Source organism: Sapajus apella, unplaced genomic scaffold, assembly GCF_009761245.1.
Source record: "Sapajus apella isolate SASKATOON/1434 unplaced genomic scaffold, GSC_monkey_1.0 scaffold9, whole genome shotgun sequence".
In the NCBI taxonomy this organism is placed as follows: domain Eukaryota; kingdom Metazoa; phylum Chordata; class Mammalia; order Primates; family Cebidae; genus Sapajus; species Sapajus apella.
Window position 1 is genome coordinate 26,084,557 of NW_022436949.1, and position 18,036 is coordinate 26,102,592.

At 36.0% G+C, this 18,036-nt stretch overlaps 1 protein-coding gene across 1 annotated transcript in view; it reads left to right on the plus strand.

Annotated features, from left to right (window-relative positions):
* NDFIP2 (Nedd4 family interacting protein 2) overlaps positions 1–18,036 on the plus strand; it is a 76,631-nt gene that overhangs the window by 39,101 nt on the left and 19,494 nt on the right. The window contains exons 2-3 of the mRNA XM_032277456.1: positions 2,027–2,192; positions 14,195–14,328. Of these exons, the coding sequence (XP_032133347.1) occupies positions 2,027–2,192; positions 14,195–14,328 (300 nt within the window). The remainder of the gene's footprint in view (positions 1–2,026; positions 2,193–14,194; positions 14,329–18,036) is intronic.

An 18,036-nucleotide genomic window follows, 5' to 3' on the forward strand; every position in this document is an offset into this window, starting at 1 on the left:
CTTTTCTTTTCTTTTCTTTTCTTTTCTTTTCTTTTCTTTTCTTTTCTTTTCTTTCTTTCTTCTTCTTTTTTTTTTTTTTTTTGAGACAATGTCTTGTCCTGTCATCCAGGCTGGAGTGCAGTAGTGTGATCACAGCCCACTGCAGCCTTTTCTAGGCTCAAGCCTGTGATTCTCCCATCTCAGCCCCCTTAGTAACTGGGACTACAGTCACATGCCAGGCCTGGCCAATTTTTGTATTTTTTTTGGTAGAGATTGGGTTTTACCATATTGCCCAGGCTGGTCTTGAACCCCTGAGCTCAAGCAATCCTCCTCCCTCAGCCTCCCAAAGTGCTGGGGTTACAGGTGTGAGCCACAGTGCCCAGTCTAAATCCTATTTTTCCTGAATTCCAAAATTCATGCTGATTTTGCTACATTATAACATTCAAATTTGTATATATACTAGCTGTGTTACAAAATTTATTTGGGGGATTATTTTTAACATTGAATTTCTTAGAGTAACAAAATATGAAAATTAAATAATATGGAAAACTAGTAATTTCTTTAGAAATCAAGATTCCAGTTTTAAAAATATCTTAAAAATTTTTAATAAGGCCTTTTGGTAAATGTATTTAAGGAACAAAGTACTTGTTGATGAATTACTTTTTATAGTATTGATGCCTTTGACTCATTAGTTTGTCTGCATGTAGTTATTACCAATTCCTGAAGAATGACTGTTTCGAAGGTTACCATAAATGAAGTAAAAGGTGTTCAGTCATGCTACTTGGCTTTGATTCCTTACTTTACCCTTTCTTACTGTTGTGACGTTTGGCAAGTTACTTTAGTCTCTCTACTTCCTGTTTGTTTGTTGTTTTTCTTTTTTTTGTGATAACAGTCTCTGTTTCCTAGGATCTCCTAGGTTGTTGTGAAGATTGAGTTAAGTGATTAAAGACCTCAACATGGTATTAGCATTTATCAATTCTTAATGAATTTTTTGAGAACAGTAAGTTCTAGCAATGAAGAACATTTGCTAGAATTTTATATACATATCAACTCATTTTGCTTTAGTAATGTTTTTGTTGGTTTGTTTGCTTTTGAGATGGAGTCTTGCTCTGTCGCCCAGGCTAGTTGCAGTGACACAATCTTGGTTCGCTGTAGCCTCCACCCCCTGGGTTCAAGAGATTCATCTGCCTCAGCCACCCGAATAGCTGGGATTACAGGCGTGCGCCACCACAATAGACTAATTTTTATATTTTTAGTAGAGACAGGGTTTCACCATGTTGGCCAGGCTGACCTCAGACTCCTGGCCTCAAATATCCACCCACCTTGACCTCCCAATGTGTTGGGATTACAGGTGTGAGCCACCGTGCCCAGCCTTGCTTTAGTAACTTTTTTTGTACTTAGGAAACCTTACTTATAGTACTCCACATTTTTAAAATGTTTATCTGTTTTATTCCATTTCATTAATTCAGCTTTCATTTCCATTTATTCTAGATTCAAATGTAGTAGAGATGGTATTGTGGCTATGTTATTAGGATTTTTGCTTTTCTTTGTAGTAGGTAATAACTCAACTGTCACAACTGCATACTTCCTCTTCTCCATAGCACCAGATCTTCTCCTTATACAGTCTCTCCTGTTTCAATAAATGGCTTCACCAGGCCAGAAACTGTGGAGCCTTCTTTTGTTCCTGATTTTAAAGTTACAATAGGTCCCCTTATCCAAGGGATGTGATAGACCCTTGATATCTACTGTAGGATCATATGAATTTGAGCCTATTTTGAATCATAATTTTTTCTTTATGAATTCTTAACAGTTTGAACTTCCCTCTTTATTTTAAAGAAACTGAAAATTCTGATCTTAATGACTAAATCTTTACAAATTGTTTTTCAAAACTTTGAAATACTAGTGTGATTTTGTATACTATCTAAAAATGCCATTATACTTTGTGTTTGGCCAAAAAGTGATTCTGTGTCTGAAATGATAAAATCAGCTTAAAATTTAAAAAATAAGTAATATACATTGGTGTTTTCTTTTTCTTTTGTTCTCTTAGCTTCTTAATGAAGAGGATAACTCAGAATCATTGGCCATAGAGCAGCCATCTACTTCAAACCCAGCACCACAGATTGTGCAGGCTGCCTCTTCAGCACCAGCACCTGAAACTGACTCTTCCCCTCCACCGTATAGTAGTATTACTGTGGAAGTACCTACAACGTCAGGTATGAAACAGCTAGTAATGTTTTTATTAGTTCTTTTTTTTTTTTTGACATTTTAGTTTTGCATATTAAGTCTGTTAATGGGCTTATAAACATATATGCACATGGATATTTATATATGTGTACACATACTGTGTGCACATATAAATATACAAATTATACACACATATATATGCATGTATGTATTTATGTGTACATACTTTATAGCCATAATACAAGATACTGATGAGTGTGAGTGCGAATGTGATATGGGTAACCATAGGTAAAGGGTGTACGTGGTGTTATCCCGTACATATGATGATTATTCTTGACTACAAGGCAGTAATTCCTGTTTGCTACTGTTCCTCTTATTCAGGTCAGTCTAAAGAACTAACCTATTTTTCTGGCTACAAATTTTATTTCCTCAGCAATGATAAATTATTCAGTTGGATCATTTTTGTATACTAGTGTGATTTTGTATACTATCTAATTTGATGATTGTTTAATTTTGTGTGTGATAACTGCTCTAGTCCAGTAATTTCTAAATCTAAATAACTTCTCTAAATATTTTGTATACTCATTATGAAATGTTTTCATTGTAAAAATCAGTTATTGAAAACCATTTTAACAAAAAACATTTTTCACTAGAATTTATCATTCTGTAATTAATGTCATCTTCTGCTCTCAAATTAATGCCAGCTTTCTCTGGTTGTCATTTTGCATTTGGAATATATAAACTCAGTATTTCTCCTACCAAATTTATTTACTTTTTTTGTGTAGTTACTGAAAATTATTTTTTTGTGGTGTCCTCATTAATGAAATTAATACATGCTTACTCCTTTTATTTGCATAAAATGTTTATTTGGGCCAGGTGCGGTGGCTGTCACCTGTAATCCTAATGCTTTGGGAGGTTGAGGCAGGCGATCATGAGGTCAGGAGATCATGACCATTGTGGCTAACATGGTGAAACCCAATTGCTACTAAAACTACGAAAAATTAGCCGGGCATGGTGGCACACTCCTGTAGTCCCAGCTATTTGGGAGGCTGAGACAGGAGAATCGCTTGAACCCAGGAAAGTGGAGGTTGCAATGAGCCGAGATTGTGCTACTGCACTCCAGCCTGGGTGACAGAGTCAGATTCCATCTCAAAAAAAAAAAAAAGTTTATTTGATGAATATGCTTGCTCATTGCTCAGTTTCATGCACGGTTTTTATGTTGATATCCAACAATTTTGTTTTTCATTATGAGATTTAACAGCTGGTTTGATGCCTGTTAAAATTTATTACATGCTAAATAATAATTCAGTATTTTACAAGTTTTTACAATTTAAATAATGTGACTTTGCTACCTTAGGTTTAAAAAAATTTTATTTGATTTTAATCTTCAAGAAAGAGAATACATTGTTTTCCCCGTGATGTTTTTATCTGAGTAGTGGAAGATGCTATTAATAATTCTAAGAGTGAAATTGTGATCCTTTTGTTGTGACTGCCATTGCTATTGCTGTGTACCAAATCACCCCAAATGTAATAGAGTAAAATAGCAATCATTTATTACTGCTAATTCTTATGGTTCTGGGAGTGGACTGGACTCAACTATGTTGTTCTCTCCTGGAGTCTTATGTAATTGTTGCCTGATGGTGACTGGGGTTGGAATTATCTCAAAAGCTTCCTTTTTCACATGTTGGGTGGTTTACACTGGCTTCAGCTAGGACCACAGCTGGGGCTACTGTCCAAGACAGTTATATGTGGCTTCTTGTTGTGGCATACACTTCCTCAATAGAGTGCTAGCTGGGTTCCAGGAACAAACATTCTGAGAGAAAGTCAGATGGAAGGTATATCACCTGTTATGATACTGCCACTTTTGCCATATTTGGTTGTTAGAAATGAGTCACTACGTTTAGTCCTTATGTAAGAGGAGAGGAATTGATCTCTGCTTCTTGGTGAGAGGAGTTTTAAAAAACTTGTAGACTTAACTTTTAAAACTCACAACTGCACACTTCCTCTTCCCTATAGCCCCAAACCTTCTCCTTCTGCAGTGTCTCCTGTTTCAATAAATGGCTTACATAGGCCAGAAACCTTGGAGTCTTTTTTTTGGCACTTGATTTAAAAATTATAGTAGGCTCCCTTATCCAAGGGAGATGTGTTCTCAGAACCCCAGTGGATGTCTAGAACTACAGCTAGCACTAAACCCTACAAATACTGTGATTTTTCTATACATACTGTGTTTCTTTTTTTGAAATGGAGTTTTGCTGTTCTTGCCCAGGCCGGAGTGCAATGGTACAATCTCGGCTCACTGCAGCCTTCACCTACTGGGTTCAAGCGATTCTCCTCACTCAGTCTCCTGAGTAGCTGGGATTATAGGCATGTGCCACCACACCAAGCTAAGTTTGTATTTTTAGTCAAGATGGCTTTTCACCATGTTGGTCAGGCTGGTCTCGAACTGCTGACCTCAGGTGATCGCCCACCTCGGCCTCCCAAAATGCTGGGATTACAGGCGTGAGCCACCATGCTCGGCGCATACTGTGTTTCTCCTATTTACGTAATTATGATGAAGTTTAATGTTTAAATTAGGCACAGTAGGAGATTAACAACAAATAATAAACTAGAACAATATAGATAAACTAGAACAACAGTTAGGGCCATATACTGTAATAAAAGTTATGTGAATGTATTCCCTCTTTCTCTCTTGAAATATCTTGTTGTACTCTTCTTTACGTGATGAGATGAAGTGAGGTGAATGACGTAGGCATTGTGATGTAGTGTTAGACGTAGGCATTGTGATGTAGTGTTAGGCATTATCGACCTTCTGACGATATGTCAGACACAGGATTGTCTAGGTGACCCTGGACTGCAAAACCATCATGATGTCGATGAGTGTGGATTCTTGATAGTTGAAGGTTATTTTGCCAAAACCTTTTGGAAGAACATTGTAACTGGAAGTTTTTGTCTCTTTACTGTTAACTCATTGAAGTGTTGCTGCAGAGATTGTAGTGCGTCAGTGATCATATGGGTGTCTTTGATACTGTGTTCCATTGAGGATCACATTCTATAATTTTGACATTTAATGTCTGCACAATTTGAAACACTTCAGCAAATTTTGGTAATGGCCACATTACTGATTCTGCTTCATTTTCTTCTTCCTCTTCCTCTTTGTCTGTAGATGACCCTAACTCTTCCTTGTCCTCATTTATTAACACATCAGCATTAGTGATTTCCAGCACTGTATTATGTTCATGTCAGGGTCTGTATCAATTGCTGATCAAATATGATTAAATACTAGGCAAGTGTATGTGTTCTTGACAAACCAGATGATGCACTGGTCAAGGGGCTGAAGAAATGAGGTTATATTTCGAGGTCAAAATAAAACCTTGACATTTTCATTTTCATAGCAAACAGATTCAGGATGGTCAGATGCATTGTCTATTATTAATAGGATTTTAAATTTCAGCTTTTCATCTTTCAATTAGTTTTTCACTTCAGGGATGAAGCATTGGTGGAACCATTCCATAAACAAGATGGCTGTCACTCATACTTTATATTGCCAGAATTTGGGCAGATAACTTTTCATTTTTTCTTTGAGGGCACATGGATTCTTCACTTTGTACACTATACCTGGCTCTGTCACATGCCCTGCAGTGTCACCACACAGTACCGGAGTTAATCTGTCCTTCCATGTTTTATGCCTTGATGCCTCCTTTGAACTTTGATGAATGTCAGTTCTATCAGGCATCTTCTCCCAGAGAGCCCAGTTTCATTGCAGTGGAAAACTTGTTTAGACGGTATCCTTTCTCCTTAGTCAGCTTCTTCAGCTCTGCCAGAAATGCAACAGCAGCTTCTTCATTAGCAGACACAGACTCTCCAGTAGTTTTATATTTTTCAGTCCAAACCTAATCCTCAATCTGTGTGACTATTTATTTGCAATAAATGGCTCAGTGTCTCTAGTTTCAGGAGATTCCTTGCTGAGATCTCCGTATAGGCTCGGTGCCTTCTGGTGCAACACATTGCCATCAATCAGAACATGTTTCTGCTTATGTCCTTCACCTGCGAATTTAATTCCTCTTCCATCTTAACTAAGCACTTATCACACATTGTGGCCAAAACTTTGGCAGTTTGAGATATGACAGCAAAACTAGCACAAATTTCTTTTTCCTTCACAATTTCACAGATAGAAGATTCATTTTTACTGTAGATCTTAACAACCTCAGGCTACAATTTTTTTGTCTTTATTAATGCAAGAACTTTCACTTTTTCACTTGAAGGAAGTACTTTACTGCTTCTCATTGGCATGTCTGAATTTCCAGCATCTCTGTTCTTGTGTTTTGCAGCCATTGTTAAGTAAAATAGAGTTACTTGGACACAAGTACTACAATACTTCAATTGTAGATTTGATAACCTAGAGCTGCTAAATGACTGATGGGCGGGTAGTGTTGACAGCATCTATACACTGGACAAAGGGATGATGCCTACCCTGAGCAGGACACAGTGGGTTGGTGTGAGATTTTATCATGTTATTCAGAATAGTGCACTGTTTAAAACTTATGAGTTGTTTTTTTTTCTATAGTTTTCTGTTGAATATTTCTGGATTGCAGTTGACCATAGGGTCACTGAAACTGTGGAAAGCAAAACCATGCATAAGGCGAAACTACTGTGTATGGTTTTTCTCTTTTAATTTTTGATGAAATGAAATATGTTATTTCTTTAAGCTAGTCAAGCTCCATGTTCTGAAATACATGATTTTTCATGTCATGTTCTAATCTATTCTGGATTTAGACTTGTGAATATTTTAAAGTATTTGCAGTATTAGTGAGATCTATAACTTCATGCTCTTAGCAGATGGAGAAACGAGGTGGAGTTGCTAAAATTTCAGACAGGAGATGCTGATAGTTTGGACTAGGGTGCTGGTGGTGAAGAAGAATATGTGGATTCAAGCAATATGTAGGAAGTAAAAATCAATGCCTTGGTGACAAATTGGATAAGAATGAGGGAAAAGGGGTTAAGAATGATGCCCAAGTATGCCTGAAAAGGAACAGGTTTGGGATGAAGATCAAAATGTTGTTTTTTGTCCATGTTGAATTCTAGATGCCTTTGAGAACTAAAGAGGAGATATCAAATAGGCAGTCAAGTGATAACAAATAGACCCATATCAAATAAGCCTGAAATTCAGAGGAGAGGTTTGGGCTGGAAATAAATGTTGTAAATCAACTGTGTATAGTTAGTAGTTGAATTCTTAATCCATGAATAAAATAGCAGGGGAGAGAGTAGAGAAGAGGAAGAAGTTGTCTATGCTGAGAAACTACAATATTTAACAGTGAGTAGAGGAAGATGAGTAGGTCAGCAAAACAGAAGCTGGAGAGGTATGAGAAACAGTAGGATAGAGTCATCCAAGGACCTTCGGGAGAATGAAGTTAGATAAAGGGTAATAGGAGAACCTTGAAGACTAGCAATACAAGTAAAGAAGAACTATTAGGCAGATAGGAGAGGACTCTGAAAAGGATATTCTAGAAGCCAAGAAAGGAGAGAATTTTTAAAAAAGAAGTAGCTGGTCAAGAATTTAAAAAGATTATACTTAGCACTATTGTGTGCTTACTGCATACCTGTCCCTTCTTCAAGTTCTTAGGTATATAGCTCATTGATTTTCCAGCCGTCCTGAGTAAATCACATCTGTAAAAATAAGATCCATTTTACCAAGGAGAAAACGAAATCATGTTAAATAACTTGCCTGTGTCCACATAGCTTCTCATTGGTAAAGACAGAATTCAAACTCAAATGTATCTAATTCTAAAGTATATGGTCATGCTCCATAATTGCAGTGTCCTGTGATTTTGGCTATTTGAAGATCAATGGTGACTTTTGCTGTAATGGATTCTTTGGAGTGTTAAAAATAGAAACCTGGCATATAATGGGTTAAAAAGAGCACAAATAGGGAGGAAGCAAAGACAGCAAGTGATTTTAATAACTACAGATGGAAGCATCACACATACTCAAAATAGGGGAATCATTAAATACATTTTGAAATGATAGTATGTTTAAATATGCATAGTCATTAAAATTATGTTTTTTTTGAAGACTTTACTAATACCACCTACTTTGAAATAGGAAATTTAAAAAGTAGAATATAAAATGACATACATGATGTGATCCCCATTATTTAAGAAATAGATGAACATTGCCATGTAAAGGAAATTCCAAGATATGTTAAAAATAATCACTTAGTCTGGATGGTATAATTTGGTTGTTCTCACTTTGTTTAAAGATGTTTGCTCATGCTGCATAACAACATTTTGACCAGTGATAGACTGTATATACAATGGTGCTGAAAAATTTCTATCATCTAGAAACATGGTAGCTGTCATAAGGTTGCATTACTCATGTGTTTGTGGCAGCGATGGTGTAAACAAACCCACTACACTGTCAGTTGTGTACAATTCTAGCACATACAATTAGGTACAGTATATAATACTTGATAATGGTAATGACTATTACTGATTTATATATTTACTATACTATTATTATTTTAGAGTATATTTCTTCTACTTATAAAAAGCAAATTAACTGTAAAACAGCCTCAGGCAGATCTTTCAGGAAGTATTCCAGAAGGCATTTGTTATCACAGGAGATCAGCTCCGTATGAGTTATTGCCCCTGAAGACCTTCCAGTGGGACAAATGTAGAGGTGGAAGATAATGATGTTGATGATCCTGACCTGGTGTAGGCCTAAGCTAATGTGTGTGTTTGAGTTGCAGTTTTTAACAAAAAAGCTAGCCAAGCATGCTGGCACGTGCCTATAATCCCAGTGCTTTGGGAGGCTGAGGTGGGAGAATCACAGTTTGAGACCAGCCTGGGCAACTTGGTGAAACCTCCGGTCAACAAAAAATGCAAAAATTAGTTGGGCGTGGTAGTGCACACCTGTAGTCCCAGCTACTTGGGAGGCTGAGGTAAGAGAACTGTGATTGAACCTGGGAAGTTGAGGCTGAAGTGAGCCATGATTGTGACACCGCACTCCAGCGTGGGTGACTGAGACCTTGTCTAAAAAAAAAAAAAGTTTAAAAAGTTAAAAAAAAAATTAAAAAATAGAAAAAAGATTGTGGAATAAGGATTTAAAAATTATTTTTGTACACTGTACAGTGTGTTTGTGTTTTAAGGTAAATGTTCTTATAAAGGAATCACAAAGTTAAATTTAAAAGTTTATGAAGTAAAAAAGTACAGAAAGCTGAGATTTATTATTGAAGTAGGAAAATATTTTAAAATAAATCTAGGGTAGCCTAGGTATACAGTATTTATAAAGTCTCTGGTAGTGTATGGTAATGTCTAGGCCTTCAGGTTCACTTGTTACTCACTGACTCTCCCAGAGCAACTTTTACAGTCTTATAGGCTCCATTCATTGTAGGTGCCCTATCCAGGTGTGCCATTTTTAAATATTTTATACCATATTTTTACTGTACTCTTTCTATGTTTAGATATATTTATATAATACAGATACTTAACATTGTGTTGCAGTTGCCTAGAGTGTTCAGTATATTAACATTGCTGTACAAGTTTGTAGTCTGGGAGCAATAGGCTATATACCATATAGCCTAGCTATGTAGTAGGCTCTACGCTCTAGGTTTATATAAGTATACTCTGTGATATTCCACAAAGACTCAATTGCTTAACACATGTCTCAGAACATATCCCTGTCAGTGATGCATGAATGTATTTTAAACGTGGGCTGTGCTAGATTTTGCAGAGATTGTAGTCTCCATTAGATCACCTTTTGGCTAATTTTTATAGCTCTGAGCAATGTAAATAATTACACATGACATTTCTATAATGCTTCACAGTTTACAGAGTCCTCTTGAATACTCTTCTATTTTATCCCATAATAGCAAGTAACAGCCGTGCTGTATCAGTTTTATGGATGAGAAAGTACAGCTTCATAGTGCTTAAGTGATTTGCTTGAGGTCACACAACTTCTAAGAGGAGGATTTGGACCTGGAGCTTGCTACACTTTAAATCCTCTGGTTGAGAACCACTCTCTTGAAAGGGTAGAAGAAAAATAAGTAAAATTTAGAAGTGAAAAAGCTGTAGCAATTCAGTTTTCCTACTCAACTTTCATCTATTAGTAGGAGGGATTTTTTTTTTTTCTATCTTGAATATTAAAACCTTTCAAAAATTTACATTCTTGCTATTATAAAAGATCACATCTCCTTGGATAATGTGTGCCATTCTCCCAGTTTTTAAAATTTGCAATTTTAATGTTACTGCCTTAAAATTTGTGTTTCTACTTAGATTTTGCTTCTACTCTATTTTCAGAACTAAGGAAATCTGTTTACTTGACCACTTGTGTTTTTACATCCTGGTAATCTTTTCTAAGATTTGACTCTTGTATCTTGTGTTTGGTAACATTCAGTATTATACTGCTAGTACCAATTCCATGTGATTAGATGAAAAATGACCTAACTTCGGATCTTTAGCTCTTATTGATAGCATTAAAAATTGTTTTAAAACTTATATGCATGAAAATACAGTATTGCTAGAGTAAAATGTGTTTTTAGGTTGGAAATGCAAGAAATTCTGATAGAGAAAATTGTAAACAAATAAAAAAGTACAGGCATACTTCAGAAATATTGCTGGTTCATTTTCAGACTACTGTAGTAAGGCAAATATCTCAGTAAAGAGAGTCACACGATTTTTTTGGTTTCCCAGTGCATATAAAAGTTGTTTACACTAAACTCTTAAGGGTGCAGTAGCATTATGTTTAAAAAATTTACATATCTTAATTTAAAACTTTATTGCTAAAAGATGCTAATAGTCATCAGAGCTTAAGTGAGTTGTAATCTTTTTCTTGGTGGAAGCTCTTGCTTCAACGTTGATGATGGCTGCTGACTGATCAGGGTGGTGGTTGCTGAATGTTGGGGTGGCTATGGCAATTGTTTTTTCTTTTTAGAAACAGGATCCAGTTGCACTCTCATAGCTCACTGTAGTCTCGGACTCCTGGGCTCAAGCAAAATCCTGAGTAGCTGGCACTACAGGGACAGTTATTTTATTTATTTATTTAATGGCTTTAAAAATGGAATCTCCCTGTGTTGCCCAGGCTGCTCTCAAACTCCTGGTCTCAAGTGATATTTTTGCCTAAGCTTTCCGAGTAGCTGGGATTACAGGTGCAAACTACTGTGCCCAGCTCCAGCTGTGGCAATTTGTTAAAATAAGACAGCAATGAAGTTTGCTACACCAATTGACTCCTTGTTTTACAAAAGAATTATCTGTAGCATGCAGTGCTGTTTATGACATTTTACCCACACTAGGACTTCTTCCAAAACTGGAGTCAGTTTTCTCAAACCCTGACACTGCTTTATCGGTTAAACTTATATAATCTAAATCCTTTTTTGTCATTTCAACAATGTTGACAGCGTCTTCACCAGGAGTGTCTTCCATCTCAAGAAATCACTTTCGTTGCACATCCATAAGCAGCTTTTCATCCATTCAGGTTTTACCATGAGGTTGCAGTAATTCAGTCACATTTTCAGGCCCCACTTCTAATTCTACTTCTTGTTTCTTCACTGAAGTCTTGAACCCCTCAGTCATCTGTGAGGGTTGGAGTCAACTTCTTCCAAATCCCGTTAATGCTGATATTTTGACCTTCTCTCATGATGCTGTTTTTAATGGCATCTAGAATAGTGAATCCTTTCCAGAAGGTTTTCAGTTTACTTTGCCCAGATCCATCAGAGAAATCACTGTCTGTGGCAGCAATCGCCTTATGAAATACATCTCTAAAATCATAAGACTTGAAAGTCAGAATGACCCCTTGATCCATGGGCCACAGAATGGGTGTTGTGTTAGTAGGCATGAAAACAACATTAATCTTCTTGTACATCCTTCAGAGGTCTTGAGTGACCAGGTGCATTGTCAGTGAGCAGTTATATTTTGACATTTTTTTCTTTTTTTCTGAGCTTTCAACAGTGGTCTAAAAATATTCAGTAAACCATGCTGTAAACAGATGTGCTGTCATCAGGCTTTGTTGTTCCATTTATAGAGCACAGAGTAGACTTAGCATAATTCTTAAGTGCTCTATGATCCTCAGAATGGTAAAAGAGCATTGGCTTCAACTTAAAGTTCCCAGCTGAATTAACTCCTTGCAAGAGAGTCAGCTTGCCTTTTGAAGCTTTGATACCAGGAATTGACTGTTCTCTGGCTCTGAAAGTCCGAGAAGGCATCTTCCAATGGAAAGCTGTGTCATCTACATGGAAATTCTGTTGTTTAGTGTAGCCACCTTCGTCAGTGATCTTCGCTAGATCTTCTGCATAATTTGCTGCAGCTTCTACATCAGCACTTGCTGCTTCATATTGCACTTTGATGAAGATGGCTTCTTTGATTAAACCACATAAACAAACCAACCTCTCCCAGCTTCCAACTTTTTTTCTGTACCTTCCTTTCTTCTCTCAGTCTTCATAGAATTGAAGACAGTCAGCACCTTGCTCTGGACCAGGCTTTGGCATATGGGAATGTTGTGGCTGGTTTGATCTTCTAACTGGAACTAGAACTTCCTCCATATCAGCAAAAAAGTAGTTTCCTTTTCTTATTACTTGTATGTTCACTGTAGTAGCACTTTTATTTTCCCTCAGCAACTTTTCCTTTGCATTTATAACTTGGCTGTTTGGGGTGAGAGGTCTGGCTTTTGGTGTATCTTGGCTTTTGACATGCCATCCTTGCTAGGCTTAATTGTTTCTAAGCTTTTGAATTAGAGTGAGAGACATGTGACAAAACATATACAACATTTATGTTCTGTGGGCATGGTTTGTGGTGCTCCAAAACAACTACAATAGTGACATCAATGATCACTGACCACAGATCACCATAAAAGATTTAATAATAGTACTGGAAACATTCGAAATATTGCTAGAAGTACGAAAATATAACAGACATACAGAGTAAGCACATGCTTTTGGAAAAATGGTGCTGATATACTTGTTTAATGCAGAATTGTCGCAAACCTTGTTTGTAAGAAAAACAGTATTTGCAAAATGCATGAAAGCAAAGTATATAAAACTAGATATCTTATATGAAACTACTGTAGTTATAGTGGAGGAAAATGCAAAAGCGATGTCAAACAGTGTGGTGCATGCTACTTTTAGAATCTACCTTTTTTTTTTTTTTTTTCATGTCAGTGACTCTAGCATAAGTCTAATGAGTTGATTGACCTGTAGCATTTTACTTTACTACTTATGTTGTAATAAGTGATGTGGTTTTATTTTTAAAATAAGCAGTCTGTATCTTCTATTGTAATGTATTTTTGGAGATTATATTTCAAAAACTTGGGAGCGAAATGTTTCATAAAAGAAAATCTAAATAAATGGGTAAAGGAAAAATGGGAAGAGAAAGGGACAAGAGTGAAAAAAGGTAAAACTTCTATCTTTTAGCAAGGGAAAATGCTGAGTTTGCTTAAGAGATTGCTGAAATCAACATGTGTAAAAAAATTACCCCTTATATGTTATCAGAGAAAAGTATTTACGGTCAGGAGCTCCCTGTATCTGCCACTTAATGTTTAGTATTGTGCAAGTCAATTAACTTTTCTGAACCTCAGAGATGCTAAGATCAATGCATATAGAAGTGGTATATGAAACGGTTGTACTATGTAAATGTTTGTTATTGTTATGATTCTTGACTTTTGCTTTTTGCTTTTTTGGCTGTGAGATAGCGGGCAAGTAAACTAAGTTCTTTGTGCATACTACTAAGCACATAAAGGATGCTCATGTACTGTGAGATTCTTCTCTTGTCTGGCACTCCTTTTCAGAATCTCATTCTGGAGGTTCTTGTTTAGTGTGTTAGCGTTTAAATGGTATTTATCCATTCTTTCTCTTTATAATAAATTTGGACTAAACAAAGATATTTGATTATAGTATTAATTTATATATTTTATAGCTTAAAACATAGTACTATATAATAGCAATAGTAGTCATGTATTAGTGGCCTACTGTAAATGATTAAGTTGTGGCTATGGCTACAAAATTAAATAGTGTTTGCTGGTTATTCTTTTTGAATTCTTTCTGCAGATACAGAAGTTTACGGTGAGTTTTATCCTGTGCCACCTCCCTATAGTGTTGCTACCTCTCTTCCTACGTACGATGAAGCTGAGAAGGCCAAAGCTGCTGCAATGGCAGCTGCAGCAGCAGAAACATCTCAAAGAGTAAGAAAATTTTGTCATTTCTTTTGATAAAATTTTTTTTGTTAATTGATATGTACATTTAGTAATGCTAAAAATAGCTCTGTGTATAAGTATGTATGTAGACTTTTTTCCGAACATCATGGGTTAGAACTTCACAGGTCTACTTGTTTGCAGATTATTTTAAATTAATATATTGGAAAAGTATTTTGGAGATCTGCAGCAATTTAAAAAAACTTGCAACCAATTGTGTAGCATAGAAGTATCGAAAAAATTAAGGCATGTCATGAATGTATAAAATATATGTAAATACTAGTTTATGTGTTATTGACTGTTTATGTTTTCAGTAAGGCTTCTAGTTAACAGTAGGCTGTGAGTAGGTAAGTTTTGGAGAAGGCAGCGTTATACTCAAGTTTTCTACTGCATGGGGGTAGGTCGGTATCCCTAACCCCTGTGTTGTTGAAAGGTTACTGTATTTGTTCTGCTGTTGTTATGTGTGTCATTTTTGTTGAAATTGGCATTTTCCTAGTTAAATTCACCTTCTCCATCTCTTGACTTCCTCTTTTCTGTTGCTCTTCTTCACTTACCACTTCCTCAATTTTGATTTCAGGCACCTCATGTGCTAACCTTCACCTCCCACCCTAACTCACTCACTCTGGTTACCACCACTTGGACAGTTCTTCTCTTTGCCTGGACCTTGAGTTCATTGACTTATTTGCTGTCCATGTACTTATTTCTCTCTCTCTTTTTTTTTTACATAGTTTGAATTCCATAGTCTGTCATTTTAATTGTGAATCTTTTTTTTCTATTCATGTTTTCTATATTAGCACAATCAGTTTAGTGACTGTGAAAGAACTCAAGGTAGCTGAAAAACACAGAAATGTTACAAGTCCTTCAAATTATTTTTGTCAGCTGTTTTTTTAAATAATATATTCTACTCTAGAATTTTGGAATGATGATCAAGCATTCCAAAATTCTTCAGTAGAATATGTTATTTAAAAAATATGTTATTTAAAAAATATGTTATTTAAAAAATAACATATTCTAGATACATGTAAATTATTCTTTGTTCTGGTAAAAGGAGTGGCTGTCTCAGTAATGGAGAGTCAGTGAGATACACATTTGCTATTCTGCAGCCAGGTAAGAGGCAGAAATTATTTACATTTAGTGTGGCTGCAAGGAGGGCTAGAATTTTTTGCATTTTTTTCCCTGCTTCAGACTTGAGAGATGTCATTTCAGATCCCTGGATTCATCCCATTTTGTTCAGGAAAAAGATGAAAAAATCAATTCACACAGGGAAGCTAGAATTAGGTAAGGAATCAAGGGAGAGAAATGTGCTTCCATGTATGGCATTCTCCTCTAGCTGCTAAGAGGTCAGAGCCCAGTGAGCTGCTCCTCTGAGAGATGAGCATGTGCCCTGGATGTAATTCTTTCATCAGTAACCACCCTTTTTATGCCTGCTCCCACTGCCCTCTTCTAGCACACACAGGGTTAAACGTCATCATAAATAGCTTTGGACGCAGTTATGAAGGTAAATTAAGACAGAAAACTCTGAATTTATTTTTTGTGCCTTTTCCCTCACAGAGGAGGAAAATAAGTCTCAACACAGTGGCATAATATAACTGAGGCAATAAGGATTTTTGTTGCTGTGTGGGGAAGATCTAAGGAGGATAGATCTAAATAGGGAGTTTCTGTCTAAATCAGTTCTAGGTTACTTAGAACACATATATTTGTAATGCACATACATATCTCTCAGAGAAGTAGATTCCTCTCTGTCTATGAAAGTCCTAATAACTCCTTTTCTCAGGGGATGTTTCCCTGCAGACCTTGACGATGGCAAAGGTCCTTAAAGAGTATTATGGACCTTAGATCCTTTACTGCCCTAACTTGCATGCAATAGGATAGAATTCTAAAGGCAATGTAGGAAGCATTAAGTCTTGCTATGTGTGCTTTGAAGAAAGTTAATTTTACCCCTTTTGGAGTGAAAAGTCTGAAGTGTTACTGTTCCATTCCCTCATTGTCATCATTTCCAGCACCCTGTTTTAGAAAGTAATAGTAATTCTCAGCTGGAATTGGAACATGTCCATAAAGAAAAGTTCTCTGTTTTCATCTGCTTCTGATATCATTGTAACCCCACCTTATGAGCTTTGTGGAAACTTTCATAGTCAGCAAAGTATTAATAGAATTGTGTACAAGAGACTAACTTAGGTCTTCTAAAAAATCTTTTAAATTTACCAGTGCTTCCTAACCCAGTGCTTCAGCACCCTCTTTGTGCAAACCATGAATGTTTGCATATGAGCCTCCATACCTGATTCAGATAAAAAAACTGATCTATGCTTGAAAATTGCTAGGAGAGTAGATTTTAAATATTCTTGCCACCAAAAAAATGATATGTGAGATACTGTGCATGCTAATTAACCCAATTTAGCCACTCCACAATGTATACACATTTTAAAACATTGTTGTGCATCATAAATATATGCAGTTTTTGTCAATTACAAACAAAATTTAAAAATTGAAAAAAAAAGTCTCATTAGCATTGGAGTACCTTCAGTTGTAAATGAGTCTCAGCTGGGTGAGTTGAAAGCTTATTTACTATATCAACTCTCATTGGGACAATATAGATAGTCAAGAGACTTTAAAACTACTGTTTTTTACTATTTCCTATTTCTAATGTGTAGAATTGCCTCTATATGATGGAATGGTTAAGTAGATTTCTGAAAATGACAACTCATTTTTAATATTTCTATGAAAAATGCTAATTCCAAACCATTAATTTTATAAAATGTTTAGAGCATGGCTTGTTCGTGAGGTAGGCTCATTTCATAATCTTATAATGAGTAGGGTTCTTTTTTTGTAACTTATTTTAAATTGTTGCAGTAACTTGTCTTTTGACATTAGAACTAGCACTGGATAAATTGTGAGCAACTCCAGGACAGAGATCTTGAATTTACATTCCCAGTACCTAGTTATTATCAGGCACATTTTTGTTTTGTAATAAGTGACAGTTGATTAAGGAATGTTTTCTTTGTATTAGCCAATGTGGGAAAATAGGAAGAAGAAAATAATATAGGTGTTTTATTACAGCTATTTTAAAATATTTCAGTGTCTTTACCAGTTTTAGGATTTACAAATTAATGTTTAATGTAGTTGAAATTATTGCCTAGATACCATTTTATTTTTTAAACAACTTATATAAATATTTTCCTGTTATTTAATAGTTGAGTAAATTCCCTGGAATCAATATGCTATTGAAATTTAGTGGCCGTTCCCCTCTAGTGAACAATTAAGAGTATTTTCAAATGTTTGCGTGTGTGTGTTTTTTTTTTTCCGTTGTTAAAATTATAAAAGACATCTTTGGGCATATTGCTGTGGCTCACTCCTGTAGTCTCAGCACTTTGGGAGGCTGAGGCAGGCAGATTGCCTGAGCTCAGGAGTTTGTGACCAGCCTGGGTAATATAGTGAGAACTTATTTCCGCTTAAAAAATAAAATCAACAGGATGTAGTGGTGCGCCCCTGTAGTTCCAGCTGCTTGGAAGGCTGAAGTGGGAGGATCACTTGAGCCCAAGAGATTGAGGGTGTAGTGATCCCAGATCAAGACTACAGTGAGCCTTGATTATGCCACTGCCCTCCAGCCTCGGTGACAGAGTGAGATCTTATTTTCTTTTTTTTTTTTCTAAATGATGACTTTTGATAAAATCTCTGTACTGATTTTTTTTTTTTTTTTTAAAT